General features: G+C 45.3%; 1 protein-coding gene and 1 long non-coding RNA gene across 10 annotated transcripts in view; one reads left to right on the top strand and one right to left on the bottom strand.

Annotated features, from left to right (window-relative positions):
* Positions 1 to 70: 70 nt before the first annotated feature.
* RECQL5 (RecQ like helicase 5) overlaps positions 71 to 21,040 on the bottom strand; it is a 37,886-nt gene continuing 16,916 nt past the window's right edge. For 4 of the 9 annotated variants that reach the window (XM_056506201.1, XM_056506203.1, XM_056506202.1 and 1 more), the window contains exons 9-20: positions 8,541 to 8,768; positions 7,023 to 7,122; positions 6,488 to 6,524; positions 5,675 to 5,733; positions 5,482 to 5,558; positions 4,907 to 5,000; positions 4,325 to 4,462; positions 3,246 to 3,907; positions 2,979 to 3,057; positions 1,876 to 2,127; positions 1,330 to 1,402; positions 71 to 1,230 (exon numbers count right to left, since the gene is read on the bottom strand). In XM_056506201.1, the coding sequence (XP_056362176.1) occupies positions 1,130 to 1,230; positions 1,330 to 1,402; positions 1,876 to 2,127; positions 2,979 to 3,057; positions 3,246 to 3,907; positions 4,325 to 4,462; positions 4,907 to 5,000; positions 5,482 to 5,558; positions 5,675 to 5,733; positions 6,488 to 6,524; positions 7,023 to 7,122; positions 8,541 to 8,768 (1,900 nt within the window). In that variant the 3' untranslated portion in view covers positions 71 to 1,129. The other 5 variants (XM_056506197.1, XM_056506200.1, XM_056506198.1 and 2 more) reach the window with 2 other exon arrangements.
* Positions 12,212 to 18,947, top strand: LOC130260627 (uncharacterized). The gene is made up of 3 exons (XR_008841819.1): positions 12,212 to 12,444; positions 18,315 to 18,452; positions 18,813 to 18,947. It is a non-coding gene; the product is annotated as an uncharacterized LOC130260627 (long non-coding RNA).

Raw genomic sequence — 21,040 nt, forward strand, 5'->3', positions numbered from 1 at the left:
GAGTGCTGCTCAATGTACCTCTGACCAGTCTGTGTGACTGAGTGGTAAGAAAAAGCTTTCAGGAACAATCCACAGCAGTTGTAACATTGCTTTATTGTCAGTTCTGCATATACCCTTCAGAATATTTAAAAAATACAGCTGTGGGTACAGTGATCCAAACCCCTGGGCAGCCTCTGAGGCTGCACATTCCTCTAGCAGCACTTGAACCTGAGGCCACCAGCCCCTATAGGTATGGAATAGAGGCAGAGCCCAAGAGAAATCCAACAGGAAGGACTTGTGCCAGGGAATCAGGATCAGGTTCCATATAAACACAGCAGCAGAGGTACCACACTGTCAATTTGAGGGTCACAGCAGAACCTTACCCAGCTGTAACAGCAGCACTGCTCCCTGTACTGCAGACTTTTGGTGAGGCACAGGGAGCAAATATGGCTTTAGGGATTACAAGGTGGAAGTGTTGCAGAGGTTAATACTGAAATAGTATCAGCTCTTAAATTAAAGGGCAGATAGAATTGGACAAAGTTAAAGAAGTTCACATTAAAAGAAAAAGAATCTAAGTTTCTCCTCCTTTAGAAAGCAAGCACTGCCTCCATGGTAATTGCAAAATGCTCGTCCCCTGCCCTTCAAACAGAAATATTCCATCCAGGAACTCAAACACTGAGTTTGTTACTAGCAGCCCTGAGCAAAGCATGAGAACTTGTAGTATATTGGTGACACTGAAACAAGAGTAGGAGAGAGAAGCAAGGGGAGGAGCCATTTAGAAAGCAAGGTGCCATCCCAAAGCAGAGTCCCAGCTGGAATATCTGAGCCCTGCCCAGACTTGCAGGTAGTAGGGGTTGCAGACAGTGCAGAACATCCAAGGCAGCAGCCCCTAAGAAACACAGCAGGTACAACTTCACTCCTCTTGGTCCTTGAGGGTTTCAGCACCCCATTTACTGGGGAAACTCACCATGAGCTCATAAAAACTGGTTCCCTGGGAATGTGTGTCACTAGGGACAGAAGTGAGCAAAAATGCAGTGGGGAAAAGAAAAATAAATCTCATTTCTTCAGTCTCATAAAACTCTCCATGGCTGAGTTCTTCCACATCCCCTGGTGCTGCTGCTGCTGCAGGAAGAGCCCACAAGAGCAGGGATCAGCTCTCGGAGCTCTGCAGCTCCTCCCAGTCCGCCTCACTCTCACACCTGAGCCTTGTTTTGAAAAACTCCTTGATGAGTCTCTGGGCTTCCTCCTTCACTGCAAGAGAGGAAACACCATCTTTTGAGTTGATACTTAAGATATCTGCCCCCTCTAAAGCCATGAACCCATCTGGCATTGAAATCACCCCAGACACACCTGTCCTGCGGGCACAGCTCTGCTCCTGGGTCAGTAAGTGAGACAGGTGCCTGGCAAAGCCCTTGAAGAGATCCTGCAGCATTGGGAAAGACAAAGAGCAAAAGCTAACACCAGTTACCTCACCAGTGTTTCCATGCTTGTCTTGCCCTCAGCACAGACTGCTGTAGCAAAACCCCTCCTAGACTGAAAACACCCAGCTGGCCCTGCAGTGCTGGAGAAGCCCAGGCACACAAATCCTGCCTTGCAGGGCACAGCAAGGAAACTACACCAGCACTGAACCTGAGCTGTTGCTACTCAACAGGTGGGAGTTAAAAACGTGCCAGGGTTTAATGTGAAAATATGAACAATCACAAGGAAGTGTGGAACCAACACACACCAACCCTTCTGTGGGAGAGGGGAGTTGCTGCACCTGGAGCCACTAAAACAGCACATACCAAAATGTAACTTGGAAATAAAGGGTGGGGTCCAGATCATCTCCCCTTTCTCAGAGCCTCATATCCCCAGAAAGATGAATTCTCTGAAAGAAGGCCTTGAGCTATACCCTACCTTGGAAGCAAATTTGCCTCCCTTGTAGAATGGTGTCAAATACTTGACAACGATGTCTGCAGTCTCTTTGAGGGACATGCCTTTGGTCACTGGCTGTATGCTCTTGCTGCTTCCTTCTTTATCACACTGTGCTAAGTTTGAGTCAAAAGTCACCTTCTTCTTTGTTGGAGCACCACTTCTGACCTCTGGCTGGGTCAGAATTGAAGATTTTGCTGCTGTCCGGAGCCGCTTTTTTGCAGGACTTTCCATATCCTGGAGAGAGGACAGAAGAAAACCAAACCTACCAATTCCTGTGGCAGCATTGCTCTTCCAAGCAGCAGAATGTGAATCTTTACAGTATCCTGCAGCCTCTCCCTTCAGTGAATACCAAGTAGGAATCTCTGTAACCCCTTTCAATAGTGCAGACTCTATTTCCCACACAAAAGGACTTTGAAAAAAACCCTTTAAAGAATACCACACTTAGAACTATCCTGTGCTCCTATTGGGACAGCTAATGGCTAGACCCTGTCCTGCAGAGGAAAACTGACTTGAAAAGATTTCTCAGAATGCCTACTAAGAATACATCCCTCAGGAAGAATCAGCCACATCAGGAGAGCCATGCTCCTGCTCAGTTTGAAAGAGACAGGAAACTGAAGTGGCAGAGACAGCTGCCAAATGCAGAGGCACAGACTGAATGGCAAGGCAGGCTGTGAGCAGGGGTCACTTCCCAATGGTCCCCTGTGTCTCTGGCCTGTGCCTGTGCCTGTGCCCTTGCCTTGAGAAAGCAGCTCCCTAATTATAGTTAGTGACAGATCTCAGGGGGTGGAGACACTCATTCCAGGCAAGTCACCAGCAAGGGCACAGTCACATGAGTTGCACAGAGGAGGGAACAAAGCAGTGGAGGGAGAGCTCTGCACTGCAGCCCAAGGTGTTGGCACAGCCCAGAGGGCAGCAGGGAAACACCAGGAATGCAACACAACCGGGGCTCTCCTTTCTGCTGCAACTGCAGCTGGGCCTTCCCCAGATAAATGATACTCTCAGAGCAGGAGTGGCACCCCCAGAGAGAAATTTGGCATTAGATGAGTAGAAGGAATAGAGGAAATCAGCATTCACTGAAATTTTACCTCATCTGATCCTGGTCGTTTCCCACTGTCATTTTCCCCAACAACAGGCAGCTCAGATTCTGCAATATTTTCAGCAGCACTAAAGGGAAGAGTGGAGAGAAGGCCAATTGTAATCATTCCACAGTGTAAATATCTCTTTATTCACTGTCAGTGGCCATGCATGGTAAAGCAAGAGTCCCCTTCACTCACCCAGACCTCATACAGGTTTCCAGAACAAGGCTGGTGGGGCTCTGGACAGCACAAGGAGCAGAGAAGTACAGATTTTACCTGGAATTCACATCCATTTCCTCCTCAAGGAATTCAGAATCAGCAGCCTGCTGGGTCTTAGAATTCTCCCCTCTCTCAGTCAGTGCTACTTCTGTTTCTCTCAGTTCTTTATCCTCTGCCTGGAACTGCCCAGTCAGATCTCCAGAGGCATCTTTGCTTTCCTGAGGTGTTAGTTTCTCCTGACACACACTTTGAGAAGAAGCCTGAGGTAGTGTGCTTGCAGAACAGCCATCTTCCTTTGCTACACTGCAGCTTTGAGCTTTAGAGACACTTTTGGGGAGGGAGAAGAATTTGGAAATATCCTGTGATTCCTTTTTGGCTGCTTCTGCGAGCATTTGCTGCTTCTTGCTAAGTCTGGACTTCTTAGCAGGGCTGTCCCCAAGGGCAGTTTTTGTGTCTGGACTGGTTTGCTGCCCCTTCTTTTCTGGGTGCAGTTCTACCCTTGCACTCTCACCCACTGCTTTGGTTGCAGTTTCTTCCCTCTGGAGAACAGAGTTTCTGGTATCCAGGTCCTGACTGTAGCTGCTGTTGTCCTGCCCACTTGGGCAATCTTTTTTGACAGGCTTTGCATCACTCTCCTCCTTGATCTTCAGCAGTTCTGAAGCTGTCTGGAACAAGCTGGATTTCTTTGGAAATCCTGCTCCCACACGCTTGGGTTTGAACTGGGGAGACAAGAAGAAGAAATTTTGGATGTGAGATCCCTGTGTGCAGCACCATGAAAGCAGCTAAGTTTGTGCACACAAGACACCAGTGTGGGCAGCTGTAAGCTGGGAGAGGCTCTAAATCTGACTGATCATCACACCCATCAACAGAGACATGAGGGAAATGGATTAGGTGTAAGTCCTAGGCCAGCAATAAAAAAACAAGGCAGCATCCTTGGACAGAGCAAGATGAGAAAAAACTTATTAAAGCTGTGGCTGCACACAGATTATACTCACTAATAACAATGTGACAGACAGGAAAAAGCAATTACAGTAGAAATATGCAGTAGTGGCCACAGAAAGGACACAAAATAAATTTATAAAAAAGCAAACAGATAAAACACACCATTCCCTTGTGTCTATCTCACCAGTACTTACTGAGGGAACCTGGGATGCAGGAACAAAGTCTCCTTCTAGAGACACAGGTTTTGTTTCCAAATTGCTGTTACCACCCCTTCCAGACCCAAAGACTGAGAACAATTCCCCTTGTTTGGAGGCTTTATTGATTTCTGCCACCTGAAAAGAGAACAGAAATATTCTCTAATGGCCAGAAATATTTATGTATTCCTGTCTTTGTACATACTAAAAGCCATAGTAACAAAACAAGTATCTGCCCTGGAAATGCACCTGCCTTAAGAACACAAACATCTTCAGAGAGAATGATGGTAACCAGATAACCTAAACCAGCAGCAGCCTGAGGAATTCCCAAATCCCTGCATTGCTAGAACATTTCTGGATAAGCCTGCACTGCTATGTAGGTTTTCAGAGCCTGTAAAACCAACAAAGATGTGAACCTGAGGTGATTCTGGGCCCTCCTGGAAACAAAATCAGGAAGAAAGATTTGTAAGATACCCAAAGCAAAACAGAGCTTGTCCTTCACCTTTCCCACACAAACTCTGCCCTATTTGCCCTGGAGCTCCCACATGCCAGGGAGCAGCAGGTGTAGATGTTTGTCCCTACCTTCTTTAGCACAGCTGCCTTGTAGGAATTTGCCATTTTGCTGGTCTGGAAAGCTTCATATTCTATTTCCACTGCACAGGCACCAGGGTCTGACCTGAAACACAGGCTGGAGTGATTCCTGGCAAGACATACTTCTGCATCTGCAAAGTGAACACTAATGCTTAAGAATCTCCCAGAAAGTACAAAATTCACTCCCTCTGGTGCAAGAACAAGTGGTAACTTCCAGTGAAGTCCTAAGGGATGTAGTGGTGAGTTGATGGAGAATGGAAAGGGTGATGAAAACGGTTTTAAATGAAGATTCTTGCCCACTACTCCATTTGAGAAGTACACTATCCCCATCTTGTGGGATAGGGAAGAACTGCTGCTCCTGGGATCGAGCTGATAACATCGATCAGCCACAGGAATCCTCAGGTCTGATCTTCAACATCACTGCCAGAAAAATGCTGTTAAGTAAAACTACATCCTTGGACAAAATAACTTTAAAAAGCATTCCCTGAGAATGGTAATTGTGCTCAGGGAGGAGCAGGCCCTGTGTTAAAGGACTCAGTATACACCCCTTTTTCCTCATCTCATACCATTTTCCTTCTGCTGCTGGAATCTTTTGGTTGTTGCTCAAAGCTTCTTCCAGCATCTTCAGGCAGTGTTCCCGGCCCTAGGAAACATGGGATACTCAGTCATGCTCTACTGTCAGTGCCCCTTGGACTTCACCTCTGAAGGAGTAAGGACAGGCCAGGCAGAAGCCTTGTTGGTCTTTGCAACATCACTTACCTTCACAGTGAGCTTGGAGATCCTCCTGCTGGCAGCATCCTTCAGGGGACAGTCTGCACCTGCCACAGGAGAGGAATTTGGGAAAGGAGCCATGGCAGGGCTAGGCTGATGGAGAACATCTCAGCTGTCACAGAGAGGTGCAGGTCCAGGACTGCCTGGCTTTCTCCTCCCTGAATTGTCACCCCAAGGAACATTGTGGTCACCCTTTCTACCTGGAGAAGCTACACACTCCAAAAGAGTAGGCAGAAATCAAAGTGAGAATGTTTTCTCTGATTGAGAACATCTACTTTGGAGTTTAGGACTAACATCTTTCCAAACCCTTCCCACCTCAGAAAACCTTTCTTTAAGGCTCTTAGGAAACTCAGATATTTTCTGTTCCCCACAACATCAACCATAAAAATCAGGTTGGACAGAGTAACCTGACCTATCAAGTGTACTTTTGCAACAGCACCAGACAGAGCCCCACAGCAGCACAGTTACTAACAACAAAGGTTTTCAGCAGTTTTCTTATAGCATTATTATTATTGCTTCTGCACAACCTCTGCAGAAATAGCCAACACTACAAAGTCAGGTTAGACAGAGTTTTCCTTCTCTCTTGCTTATTTGGAAATGTTGTTCAGAAAGATTCATTCCATATCTTCACCCCAACCAAAGCTAAGCTGTGGTCCATCTCCTCCAGCCAAGTTTTCACAGCCAAAAGCTTGACCTCTGTGCCTAGGGACTGATCCCTCCAGTGGTGATTGCATGCAGCTGCAAAATACAAGACTTTCTTCTCCCCAAGAAAACCCATTATAAATCAAAGAAGATATTTACTTGGAGGAACAAATTCTTCCTTTTCTGGTTCTTTGCCCTGGAAGAAAACAAAGATCAGTCAGACATTTCCATTCCTACTACAGACATGCAGATCTAGAAGCACAAAAGACATGTTTTATACCCCTGCTCCAGGGAAAATTTAGGCTGAAGTTATAAAGGCATTGAATAAGTGCCAAAACAGGGCTGAGAAGACAAAGAATGAGAATCAAATCCAAAAGTTCACCTCTGCTATAGGAATATTTAAGAGAAGCTGAATAGGAAAATCTGTTTTTGCTACTACCATGGGCATTAAAACCAACAGGCTCCTCTTGCTTAGCACTACAGAGAAACCAGCACATGAATAAACTGCATTTCTTCCTATTATGGACTGGCCCAGAATATGGAGAGCTCAGCAAAAGCAGAGGTACAAGAAATGAAAGACAACAAGCAACACCAAGATGAAATCATTTATGTCATTGGTGCCAGGAGGCCATTGTGGCTGTCAGACAAGCTCACAGCACACCCTCTGTGCACCCCTCAAAACCTGAGCCCTCACCTTGCGCAGACTCATCTGTTTCTTGTAGAAGTTGTCCCACTCCCGTTTCCGACGCTCCTCGTTCTCTTCCTCCCAATTCCCACCGCCCTCCTCATCATACCTGGGGAAGGCAGGACAGCATTTCTGTAGCTGCAGCATTAACTGGGGGACAAGTTTGGGAAGTCATCCCAGTGATGTATCTCACACCATTTTTGAACATGTCTTCACTCTGAGTTTCTCTGCAATTCCCAATCAGGGCAGCAGTGAGTGTCCTCCAAAAACTCACAGCATTTGTTAATCACATAAACTAGTAGGCAGTGGCATGAACTAAGAGCATGTAACAAATGTCCTGAGAATGGAGGGCTCCATTTCAGAAGCTCTGTCAGATCCTCCCAGGGGGTTCAGGAGTCACTGCCTCATGTCATGTATCCCATCTGTCAGTCCCTCCTGCCATGGGAGCAGAGATGGCAGAAAGGGCACAACATCCATTCCTCAGCCTCACTTGTTCACAGGCTGCTGCAATAAATGAAATCCCCATCTCTAATACACTGAAATGCAGCAGCTGAACCTCACCAGATGTAGCCCAGGAGTTCACTGCTTCCCACAGTTGCCAAACTTACAGGTATCACAAATCTGAGCTTTAGAGCTGCTGACTATTACAACTTCTAAAGCAAAACTACAATCAGGTCATGGAAAGGTTCAATAAACCAAGTGGCAAACACTGTTCTGTACAACAGCATAGGCTGTGGCTTCTCAGGTCCTGAGACCAAGCACAGGCTTAAGCCACAAGTCCTGGTTTCCTCTGACTCAGCTGGACTTGGCCAAAGAACAAAGGTACCAATCTCGAGCTTTTTAAGGTAAAGCAGAGGGCCTGGCCAGCCTACAGCACTGTGTATCCTGGCACAGCTTCATGGGCAGTGCCAGCAGAGAAATTTCATCCTGACACAGCTGCACAGTCACTGCAACTCTGCCAGGGAACAAGGGGAAAGAGAAGTTGTCACCTCCACACTGCCAAACATTTTACAGAATTCATCATGTTTCCCACTGCACATCTTCCTTTTGCTGTCAGCCTGATAAGAAAATGCAGCAATCTGCAGAAGAATCTGACACTGGCACTTCATAACATCTGTGGTGACTAAGTCCTGTCAGGGCTCCTGGCCTGCTGGCCCACAGACAGTTGTGTTAAATCAGGAATGAACTCTGGACCATGTCATCTTGGTCTCAGTTTTAAACATTTTTGATCCTTTTGACTATGAACAGGCTGAGCCCATTTGCTGTTTTCAAAAATTTCAGGCTAGTTTCTTGAGCCAATTACACTGTACAGGGCAATTCTTAGCTCTGTCAAAACAGCTTTTGGTTCTCTGGGACACGAATGTGAACGAGGCTGCCAAAGTGTGTGGAAAATTAAATTCCAGCTGCTGCTGCCAGAAAGTTACAGGAAAATACCATCCACACAGAAACATGTGCTGCAAATAGGAGTGTCTGGGCCTGCTGCTGGTGGATGCTCCCATGAGATGAGTGTAACCTCTCAGTACAGACCTGCTGAAGCCTCTGCAGCCTCTCCTGCCACCCTCGTACAGCTCTGGGTCGTAGCTATCCCAGGAGGACCCTGTGGGCCCAATGCAGGTTTTGCTCCAGTGGCTGCTGCAGCGTTCCAGCTCCTCCAGCTGCCTTTTCACTGCCCCTGGGTTCTTGCAGAAGTCACAGCACTTGTTGCAAGGTGGGGTGACATCACCGAAGTACTTCGCTATGGCAGCGTGGCGACAGCTTGGAAACACAAGGCAAAATCATCTGGTCATCACTTCTATCCACAAAAACTCCACCCTTCAACTGCAATGTCTTTGGATAAAGAGTTGAGTTGTGTTTTTTCACAGAGAATGTCTATTCCAGCAGGAATCACAGGGTTTAGTCCCTGGAGCAGAATTTGGGCTCTATTCCTGGCACCTTAAAGTTTCTGTTCCTCCACTTCCTCATATGTACAAAAAAAGTGTTAATCTCCTCTGCTAAACCCTTTCAGATCTTTGAGATCTGCAAAAGAAGCAGTTGATAAAATAAACATCAACTAAAATGAAATATAAATATATTAATTCTATATCATTGGCTAAAAATATTCCCAGTCCTATCAGGTAAAGGGGCTCCATTGATCACTATACTCAGAGTACATCTATATATCTCACATTGAAGAGCTGCTAGGTTTATTATTTGTGATTTGAAGGTGAAGAAATATATATTTGAAGACACAGGAATGTAAAGCAAGTCCCAGAAATAGAGTCCAGAGTGAGGTCACACGGGAACACCATTCAGATAACACGGTCTGGATCTTGATGGACTCATGCTCCAGATCAGCTCCCAAAGTTTGGGTAGAGTCCTACATGAAAACCAGTCCATTTGCTCACACAAGATTGCACAACCAGTTTACCAGGATTAGCAAACCAGCCATGTGAAGATGATTAGATTCTTCCAGAAATTTTCAAAAGATTCTTGGCAGGCATCAGTGTTTTGGGGTACATAAAAAAGAATTTGGTGACAATATGCTCACTGGCAATATAGGAAGGAAGTAATTTCTCTTCTGAAACACTGCCTAACTTAAACCAGAATACACTGATTTTGCCAAAGAATGATCAGGAAGTTACTTTACCCCCTTTTTTAAAGAAAGCAGAATTTAGAGGAGATTTTTAAAACTAAAGTTTCACAGCAGAGGTGGTTGGTTGTGTGTTAGTCAAAATGCTGATAATAAATATATGAAAACATTCACTTCATCAGGCATTTAGAGATCAAATCCTGCAGCCAAGTGGGAACAAAAGTTATTTTATAAGAAAATTAGTTTTACTACAAGGAAGAACAAGGTGGAATTTTTTTCTTCTCTACCAAGGTGTGCCCTAGCGGGCTTCCCAACTTCATCTGCAAAAAGTGGGTCACAGACAGGAAAAGTAAGAGAGTGAACACCTCACTTACTCTTATTCTAAACCCTTTAAGGCATGTCAGAACTTGCCAGAGATCTTACAAACACAGTTTTCTTCTTCAGTTATGTCTGTGTGTGTCTGGGGGTAACACAACTGAGGGTTCCCAAAGCACCCCAAAGGGGCTGCAGTGGCTGCAGCTCACTCCCTCCCACGGCCTGGGGGTTGATCTGGAAGGCAGCAGAGCAGCAGGTCACAGGTTGCTGTCCCCCAGCAGTGACCTGAGTGTGCTGCAGTGCCAGGGAGCTGGCAGTGCTCAGGTAAGGGGCTGCAGCAGGGTGTGTGCACTGTGCAGGGCACCAAAGCCTGGAGAGGGCTCTGACAAAGCTGCCTTTCTATCCCCCTGCAGAGCCACACTGACTTGCTCTGCTCCTGCACTCAAAGAGCTCCTTTCACATGCAGGGCAAGGGTGGGGGGACCGCGATGGGGGCAACACATTCGATCCCCTTGTCCTGCCTTTCCAAAAGAACTACTGGTGCTGCCTGGCTTGCCAGTGCAACGTGACTAGAGAAATGTCAGCGAGCTGCAAGTCAGCTTTTTGTTTCCCCAAAAGAAAACAGGCAGGCATTCTCATTAGAGAATGAGTGTCTCTTCCCCTCGCACGCACTGATCTCTATTAGAGTTAACTGAGGCATTCAGAGAGGGACAAGCCCTCTCCCCACTCCCACAGCTCACCAGGCTTATGCTGGGGAAGGACAGCCACACACCTCTGTCCTTTAGATGCCCCAGGAGAGGGCTTTGATGGAAGCAGAGATCAGCTGTGAGCTCAATGGTATTTAGAGTTCCAGTTCCTAACCCATCAGGCTTGTAAAGCCAAGCCCTTTCCACCCAGCCTCCTGTAACTGCCTTTTTCTTCCTGAAGAATTACCCAGACTGGGGCAACAGTCCCACTTCAGCCAACCGTTTTCAGGAGTTGGGTCATAACGGAAATTCAGCTGCAAAACTAAAATTGCAATCCTATAATTAAGGTCAAAAGGCAAAAACCAAAAGTTACCAACAGGGATGCTGGGGTTAATCACTGGATTAATGCTTAACACAAGAGTTTCTGAAACATAGTTGGTTATGCATTAACATGTGAGGGGAATGCTTCCCCAGTCACACCAACATCTGACTAATGTCCACAAGATGGAAATGATTTACATAAATTAATGGTAGTTTATATCATTATACATGTCCTAAAATTATTTCATCTTTTAAATATGCTGCTGTATTATTTGCCTCCCCTTGCCCTTCAAAAAAAGTATGTATGAGCTGACCATTGGTGTCTAAAATGTCTAAACAAAATCATTATGTCATTTCAGACACTCCCCTCCCCTCCCCTCCCCCATTTGACACTATGGAATGGGATGAAAACCAAATAACAATGAGGTTTATTAATGCATTTTTGTCTCTGGCAATACATTTCAGGAAAGTGCTAAACTGACCACAAAGCTGCCTGCACCTGTGTCGTTTTGGTAGTCCTTGTTTTTATACACCACATAAAACAGGAGCCCTATTCCTGCAATTAGGAGAAGCAGATGGACAGCCAGAGAACAGTCACATATCCCAAAAGAAGCTCTGCCTCTCCCAAAAAACACCAGCAAAAAAGCATCCCCTTGAATAAGCCAAAGGGTACAGAGCCTCATCAGAAATGCTTTGTGAAATAAACGACTCAGCAAGTCTTGGAATAATGTGAAGTGAAAGGGTTAAAAAAGATAAAAATCATGAGGGCAAATTAGTTATGCAGTTGTCAAGCGAAAGCCACTTAATGAGCTTTATCTAAGAGAAGAACAAGTCATGAGGTTGATGAGAACTTCTAATTTTGCACCTCTCTGAATGGCTGTGTCCTTCCAGCATCACCCTCTGAGACACGACAGTGACAGTCAGCTGTCCCCAGAATACAAGAAGAGAAAAGCTCAGCATCAGGAGAGTGAATGACTTGGCCAAGGGCACGGAGCAAATTCACCATCCCAGTATGAAATGCACTGTCCTGCTGCCCTGTCCGGGGCAGGTCTCACAGTGCTGCACTGTCCTGCTCAATGAACACAAGAGAAAAGCTCCTTCCCCCGGCAGCCGGAAGGAAACTGGGCAGCATAAAGAAAAGTTATTCGCTTTAACATTGCCCCAATGTCGATTCAAGTCTCAGGGCAGAACAAGGCGTCATTAAAAGGTAAAGAAGAAACTCTCAGGGAGGAGATGCACGGAGGAAGGCAGCAACAAGTGCCGGCCCTCGGGCGCCCCGGGGAGCTGGCACCGGCTCTGGCTCAGCCTGCGCTGCCTCCTCTCCCTCCCTCCCTCTTTGGCACACATGTAACACGAAACTTCGCATCTCCGGGACAACCAGCAACAAAAAAAAAGGAAGAAAGGCAGAGACAACAGCTGGCTGTCAGCAGCGGAGCAGAGAGGAGCCGAGCGAGCAGCAAGCCAGGATGAAGGGAGAGATGACGTGAAAGTTTAAGAAGACGGAAAGAAAAACAAGAGGAGAAGACGAGCTGGCGGTCGGGGTAAGGCTGAGCTATCGCTGCTGTTCGGTCAAGCGCGGCACCCTCCGCTGTTAGCGAGGGACTGGAGCCTGGGGAGCTCCCCCTGCTCGCCCAGCCACGGAGCAGAGCTTGGGAGGCTGGATTTGCTTGCCAGGGAACAGAGGAGCGAAGGTGGCAGGAGAAAAGCTTTTAATGGGATTGCGGAGAGCTGCTGTGCCGCAGCCGCCCTGTAACAAAAGGAGCTCCGAGCCCGAGCCGGACTCTGCAACTCCTCTGCCGGGGACAAAGGCTCGGGTTTCTGTGCTCTTACACAGTGTGTGTCCTGATAAGCTGTGACCTGACACAGAAATAGTCGGTGTGGACAAGGCAGCTGGCTCCGAGGCTGTGCGTGCCCTTAGCAGCGCGTATGGAACCGCCGGGTGCCAGCCACAGCTTTTCCCCGGAGCTCCTCCCAGCTCCAGCCAAGTTTTATCCCCCAAATCCTGAAGCAGAGAGCTTAGAAAACAAACCCTGGTCAGGGAACTAGCACACTGTGCAAGTTAAGCATCTGTGTCCAATAGAAATAAACGGAAAGATTTTACACGGTTTATAATGAGAACATTTTAAAAAGAAGAATTCAGCCAGTGTATCAGGCACAGATGCTGGATTAGTGCTCAAAGCAGCATGAGAACCCGCTGCTCTGAGAGGCACGTTTATGCACATACAGCTCATGGCTTACAGTAACCAGACCGTCAAGTTTGAATGCAGTGAGAAGGGAAAAAAAGAGTAAAAGTTTCACCTAAATACATGAAATTATACAACATAGAATCATTTAGGTTGAAAAAGACATTTTAGGCCATTGTGTCCAAGCTTTGGTTTTACAGAGGTGTCCCACCGCCTGTGCTCCTGTCTCTGTTTTCTGTTGGGTAGGGGAAGAGGGGCTGGTAATGGAGACTGGCCTTATAAATCCCCATTTGCTGCCATCTGAAGCTGACTTCTCTGTTTGGAAGCTGCTGCAGCTCCCAGCACTGAGCTGGGACCCCCAGGAGGTGCATGGGCAATCATCTGTTTACAAACAGGAGCAGAAAGCCAATTCTCACAGAAAGAGGTCTTCCCAATCCTACACATGCCTGTAGGGAGGAATGCTAAGGATCAGGTATTTCCACTTCTCTCCATTTCCATTAACGAGGAATGGAGGGCAGGTCTTTCTGACCTAGTGTTGTACAAACACGGGATTGGAACTGCCTAAGTGAGGAGATGTTCTAGTTCAGACCCACACGCCTCCAGCCTGGCCCTAAGGCTCAGGGGATGGAGGGAAGTTTCCACCCTGCTTAGAGAGTCTCTCTAGGTTGGTTGTTACAGTTAAGATAGTTTCTTAAAAAAGCATGTGAAAAAACAAAGTTTAGGGAAACAACAACCAAAAAAAACCAAAAATTAAAGAGGGAGGAGTGAGGGGAGAAGAGCAGGGGAGGGAAGGAGGTAGAGAAACATGCCAAGTTTTCCTGGCCGAAAGAAAATCTTAATGGGTTTGGCTGGGGGCTTGTCCAGCTGCAGCCGTGCTGTTCATGTGTGGGGGGAGAGGCACAGCAATGTGAAACACATGTCTGGATAAAAGCAGCAGGACATGGCTTGTGTTACAGCTGTCACAGTGCCTCAGCCTGACTGCACCCAGCAGTGGTTGAGGCAATGAAGGTACAAAGTTTGATAGAGCTGCTCCTATCTGCAAGATAACCCTCTGATCACAGTGTGCAGTGGGCCAGAGGCACCCACTGGACAGCAGGGACTGTGAGGAGCTGGGAGAGAAATGGGGACAGGGAGCAGCACCCACCCCACACCTCCATGCAGGCTCTCCCCACTACCCCACAGCCACAGCTGATGAGGTTCCAAACAATTCCTCCTTGTTTGCAGGTAGCAGCTGCTGCAGATTCTGGTTTTGAGTTCCTACACCTTTACTAGGATTAGTCCAGGATATTTCACAAAACTCAAAAACGCATGTAAAAAATGAGACTGGTAGATGTGAGATCAAGGACAGGGCACAGAGGTGGCTGTTAAAAGGTGGAGGAGTTTCCAGCACTCCCAGGGCCTCCAGATGCTGGACCTCAAACACCAACTACTGATAGATCCCACTATGTTTGTGAAGTCACTAAAAGGCTTTCACAGGCACACAGCTACCTCTCAGTCAGCTTCTTGGGAAATGGATATTTTGCTAATATTAGAATAGACTTTTAGACTAGATTCAAGCATCACCAACCCTAAAAAAAGTTCTCTTGTGGAAGAGCTACAGGTTTATTTTTAAAGTTGACCTTTTCCTTTCATTGGATGGCTTAGTGTTTTGGTTTCCCTACTTAAGAAATTTCTAGTAGTAAGGAATTATCTCATGGGGTTTTGTGGATGTATTTGTGGGATGCACTGGAGAAAACCAGGGTGCTCTGCAGAGGTGCAAAGATTCCCAGCTCAGTGCCCCAGTGGGTACCTCTGCTACTGAAACTGGGAATTCAGTGCCTTTTTATATTAATCTAATATTAGGTTGTAGGGAATAGAAGGCACATTTACAGTGCTGCCTCAAAACCCACCTCCAAACAGTGGTGGTGGTGATGACAGGGTATTCCAGCCAAAGGGTGACCCAGGCAGGGCAGCTTTAAAATCTCAGGAATGTGTGGCCTTCTCTTCCAAACCAACTGACAAAGTCCCAGCTTTTCTCCCATGGCATTGAGCTACAATTTACCAGTTTGGGTGTGTGCTGTTAAAGGGCTGAATTCTCTTGATACTGGAAACTATTTTCATCTGCTTGGGAATGAATTATAGGTCTGTCTGGCTCTGTGCACTCCTGTTTTAGGAAAAATGGGCTTGTCTGAACTATAGTTAAGATTTACATGGCTGGTCAACTACAGTCATGGCAGCAAACACTGCATCAACAATGATGAGGGAAAACCATTCATTGATAATACAACTGCATTTCTATGGCCCTTTTCATCTCAGCAGTACACTAAAAGCTTAGAACAATGAACAGTCAGGCAGGAATTATGACACATTATGCCAAAATACATCTACACTATAGACACACCTAGCAACCCAGCATTGTTTGAGAACAGGAAGCACTGCAGACCTTATCCATATAAAATCAGAAGGACATTTCAGGGCCCAAGAACAAAGCTGGTACGTCCTGAAACTGGCCAAGCCTTCACGTTCTTTAGAAAGTGGCCAAGTACAGTCAGAGCTCATTTTAGAGTTTTAGAGCAGAATAAAAAGCATTCAAGCATTCCCCCCCTATGGCTGCTCAGCACCCTCCTTCCATGAGGTTGGGCTTGCCTTGTAAGATTTCCTACCAGATAAGGCCCCATAATCCATACAAACTACCCATCCCTGTACAGGTCCAATTTCAACCAACTTATTGGATTTGTCTGAGTAAGAACAACACAACATTTGCTTCTTCAGAGCCACATTCTTAAGGAAAAGCCAAGGTTGCAATGAGAATGTTGCCCTGCCATTCTACTTGATGGGAACATCAGGAAGGTTCTGCTTTGTAAGGTCTCTGGAGCACTCTTGCTGTGGGCAGTGGGCAGTGGAGGAGAGCCAACTCATCATCATTGGGACTTGCTGCATTAGGACTAGAGGCATTGGCAGCTTCTTGTTCCCCCCAAAATTCTCTGCTCCAAAGCTTTACTCCATTTTTAGGTTACAAGAGCAACAAACCCGTGCAAGCACAGTAAAACTAATGGATCAGGATCATGGCAAGAACAGTATGAGGAGCATGGTTGGATTAGGAGCAAACAAGAGTGGAAACCACACTTTCATCTATATCCATCCTAAACAGGCTCAGTGAACAAAGTGTAAGAAATTCTGAGCAAAATAATGGCCAGTTCAGTTTGGAACTGCAGCAAAAGCAGGGACTTGTTGCCTTTCTATCTAAAGATTGCCAAGCATGCTGGAAACTTGGACACACAACAATTAACAAACAAAGCTCTGATGTGGTTCCATGTTCCGCTGTCTCGCAGAGATGAAGTCACCCAACAGTGGGATGTTGATGACTTACCAAAGTCACACAACCAGGGAGCATCACTGGCAGGCCAGGGAGACTGACTATATTTACTAACTTCCAGTCCTGGGGCTAAACCACAGACTTAAATGTGTTCCTTTTGCACTAAAAAAGGCTGCTCAAATACCCCCAGGGTTATGTGTAAACAAGTGTCTCCTTCTCAGCAGTTAATTTCAGCTCACCCACTCCCTACAGCTCACCTTTGGATGCAGCTGTCTCCACACACATCAGGACAGACTAAAAAACTCTGATCAATGTACAGCAATTCCAAAAGGCTCACAGCAGGCTCACCAGCTTCTGGCAGACACAGGGATGTCAGCCCCACTGCACATGGTCACCCTAAAGCTCTTTTTCTTGGAAGAAGCCTCCATATGCAGCCAGATGACAACTAAAAGGAATCTTGATGGAGGCTTTTCCCTTGAATTTCTAGATTGAGGCTTTTTAATGGCTTTATTCTCCAAAGGGCTAAGTAGCCAACTTCTTTAAGTGCTTTAGCATGGCATGAGTCCATTAAAAGAACTCAGAAAGATAATTTCAGTGCTATTATGGCAATTTTCACAGCTTTCTTTGGTGGGCACAGCAAGATGAATCTGCATTAGTGCTTTCTGGGAATCTAAATCTATGTATATCCCAAACACAGGACCTACCTGCACTTTGGTTTTACAGGGTCATGTAATCCTTGCAGCTGAGCAGCACACCTGCAGCTCTTCACCATTCCCCTGCATCATTTCTGTGCTCTGTCCTTTCAACCAAGGCTAATAACTCATGGCACGTGACAGAATGAGCCTTTTTCTCATCAAAACCAAATAAACCCTAATTAAATTATTTGTTTTATTCCCTCCTCCTGCTGGGCCTTCTAACATTAGAGGAGGGCAGAAAGGTCTGATGATCTAGTTCCACTGGTTACGTGAGTTATTTCTTAAGTCAAAACCATGAATTTCAGGCTGCCACCCCATCCCAGCAGGATGTCACAAACTGCTGTCACAAGACATTGTGTTACTTTCTTTTCTATGTGAGATTCTTATCTTTCCTCTCCTCATCTGATTTTCACTTCATGGGAGCTCTAACTACAGCTGTGGAGCAGAATTTCCTGACTTCAGTCTGACAGTGTGTTATGAAGACCACATTGCACTGTGGTCATTTGGGATTTTTTCCATAACATGGATCAGTTCCATCAGCTCTGCTGCCCTACAGCCAAGTCTCCTCTGCTCTGGAGGGTTCCCATCCTCAGTGGGTGAAATTTTGAGGAAGGACAACGGTGAGCAAGAAGAAATTTCCAATTGAGGGAATTAAAAACACTGGCAGACAATTATGTTTGCTCCAAACCCCTGAGAATCTCTGAGGTACTAATTTGAGTGGCTCTTCCAGGCTCTAAAACAGCATTCCAGACCTAGAAAGTAAACTGTCAATTAAGGCCTACAACTTTAATTTTCAAACCTTTTAAGACTTACTTCCCTGTTTTAATAATAATCATCACAGTTACTGCTTCAAATGAGTATCTTGCACCACCTGGCCTTACTACTGCTGGTGACTGGAAGCTTATTTGAACACAATATAATAAAACAAATTAATTCTCACAGCTCCACTCTGTTATTATAATTAATGTCATCACCCTTGTGTTGTAAATGATGCAGATGCATAAGACAACTGGTTTAAATCACATTATCCTTACCCTTGTGCTAATCCCAAGGGTAAAATATTGGTTCCACTGAAATCAATTGGTAAAAGGTCACAACAAAACTAATCCTGAACAAAGATTTTACATCACAAGTAGAATGGAACATACAAAATTCCATGAATGTAAGTGGCTTCCTTGGGGTTATTTTACATTTTTTTTAAGAATTATTTTATTCTTCACCCTTTTGCCTTGCTGCAGAAACAGAAATCCCAAAGCAGAGAGGCCTTGGAAACAGCAGAAAGTGCAGACAACCTGAAAAACATTTGCTTCCTCACGAGCAGGTTGGAGACTGCACCACCACCATCAGACTTTGTCCCTGATGTAATTCAGACCAAGGTAAACAAGCAACATCCACTGCAAGTTTTAGAACAAAAACTCCTTCACTTAGCTCCAGATCAGGTACCATTGGCAGAGAGGAATGTCCATTACAGAGACAGGCTTTATCATTTTTGACCAAGCACTAATCCACATGGATTTCTACAATCCTGATCAGTCATTTTACCCTGTATAACCAAACTTCACAAGTCTGGCTCTTATTATACCTGTTGCTTCTGGTGCAACCCATAGCATGGTATGGAAACTTACAGCAAATTCCTATGAGAAGAGCTTCTGGACAGGCAGAACCACCTCCAAAGTGAATAAACATTTTCACAATGTTAGAGCCAGAAATTTATTTTTTGAATTTTTTTCTTCTAGAGGCAAGAACAGAAAACACAAATCACTTCACCTCTGCCTCCTCCACCATCTCTTGGAATGGAAACAAAATTGAAAACCTCCTGAAACAGAATCCCACAGCACTAAGGATAAAGCAGCCATTTCTGGAGTAGCTCACTTGGGGTATGCTATCATCTGGAAAGAAGTATTTAACCCTAGTCTCAAAAGTGACCTTCTCAGGTCAAAAGACCACAGCTCTGCCTCCTTCCTAAGTTGCACAGTGATCTTTCTGTGGATGTAGATTTTCCATCCACCCCCATTTCTAAAAAACCAGCTGGTTCCGATTTTTATTACTTAGCTTGGATTTAAAAGAACAAAGAAACCCCTTTTTGAATTGCATAAACATACAAAACTAATTTAACTTGGCACTGCAGTACTTAAGCCCAGCATGCAAAGAAACAGCCAAGGTCTCTCTGCCCTCAGTGTGTTTAGAAAAACTGAACTCCAAGCATCCATTTGTTTGAGTAACCAAGCCAGATGTGCAATAAGGAACTAGCTGGTTTGTACTGGAAGTGCTGTCTTGGTCACTTGGATTTGTGTTATCACCAAGATCAGGATATTAAATTGCAGTGTTCAAGTCCCAAAACACAGTGTTGACTGTTACAACACACACAAACCAGTACATTCTGATATAATAATGAAGTAAGAGTTATAACCCATTCAAATGTTGCCCTGTCCAAACACTTGTTTTAGGTGGAACTATGGATATTTCTCAAAAATATCCAATCCCAGTTCCTGACTAAAGCAAAATTTGAAGATTCATAAGTCTTACACCCAGCTAGTTTATTGCAATGCCTCCCAAAATCTTGCTCATGGGGTAAAGAACAGCAGATATTGGTGACAAAACTGAGGCACTTAACTTAGCTAGACTAATAATATTTTCAGTAACAATAGCTCCTGATGATCACTCTGAGAATAAAGAAGACCTAAGATTACTGAGCAGGGCAGAAAGGATTAGCTCCATAAGGGAGGTATCTTCCTGACAGATCCAGGAGCTTTTGCTTTGCTCATCATTAGCAGTGATGGATTGAATCCACTGTTCAATTTATATATTGCTCTGTGGCTTGAAAGGAAAAAAAACCCAAAATTTAGCTTTCTTTATAAAACTACATTTATCTGTAAGAACTTGAAAAGTAACCAGCTGTCCCTAGTGAATGCAGACTTTAATATACATACAGTAAAACAGGTTAATAAAATATTTATTAATGCTCTTGTATTGAGGTGTTGAGGTAAATGCCTTTGCTTCTGAAGGGGAGTTCTGTAGCTCAAAGTGCAAGCAGCCTTCAAGGGAGTCTGCTTTGTGTAACTCAGTAAGAAACAACTGGAGACTATGTACAGTGGAGTTCAGCATTCAGAATTCAAGCTGGGTTAGAAGTGCATTTGTTTCTGGAAGGACAAGTTAGCACAACTGGAAAAAAAAGTACTTTCATTGGGTGAGAGCCAAGAGCAGGCACTGTCCAGTCCAAACTCAGTGTCTGCTGGAAAAAGTGTCCTTGTAGAAGGAAGACTGTTTGGGCTTTGCTTAACAGTGCAGTTGACAAAAACACGCTCAAAGCTGGATTTTGAAATTAAAACAGTCCCAGAACATGCAGCCAATAAACAGTCCTCCACCTTAGCTACTGGGAACAAGGACTGAGACCAGATAAACTTGTTTTCCTTGTGATCACCAGCTGTGTAAGAAGGCTGGGAGCTCCCTAGCATTAGTCAGTGAAAAGGTTTATTCTCTGCTTCTCCCACAGCATAAAGCCTGGAGAGGTTGTGACAGAATGTCTTCTGAACGCTTTCTGAAGGAAGTTCAAGCCATTGGTGAGAAGTTTCTCCTTAAGCTCCAGAGACTGCCCAAGGCTGACCCAGTGGAGATTGTCAGCTTTTCTGTGGTTCTTCTGTTTATTGGTGAGTTTGTGGGTGGAGGCAAAGGGGTGTCAGAATTTCTCTCCTCTCCTCTGGGGTAACTTGCTCCCCAGGGTATGTAGGTGGGTTGGTGGTGTTGGCTGCTGTTTTCTAGGCTGTGCTCTAAGGCCCAGGTTAATTCCTGGGTGATTTTTTAGCACTCAACATGTACCTCTACATGGTTGCAACAGTACAGCTTTCCTCAAAGCTCCCATTTTAAACATTAGTTAAATCCGTAATATTTTAACCAACCCAGAGCTACTGTAATGTTTTGATGCATAGGAGACAGTTTATGACTAAAGGTCTAAGAGCATCTCCCT

This window comes from Oenanthe melanoleuca, chromosome 18 (genome assembly GCF_029582105.1).
Source record: "Oenanthe melanoleuca isolate GR-GAL-2019-014 chromosome 18, OMel1.0, whole genome shotgun sequence".
Lineage (NCBI taxonomy): Eukaryota > Metazoa > Chordata > Aves > Passeriformes > Muscicapidae > Oenanthe > Oenanthe melanoleuca.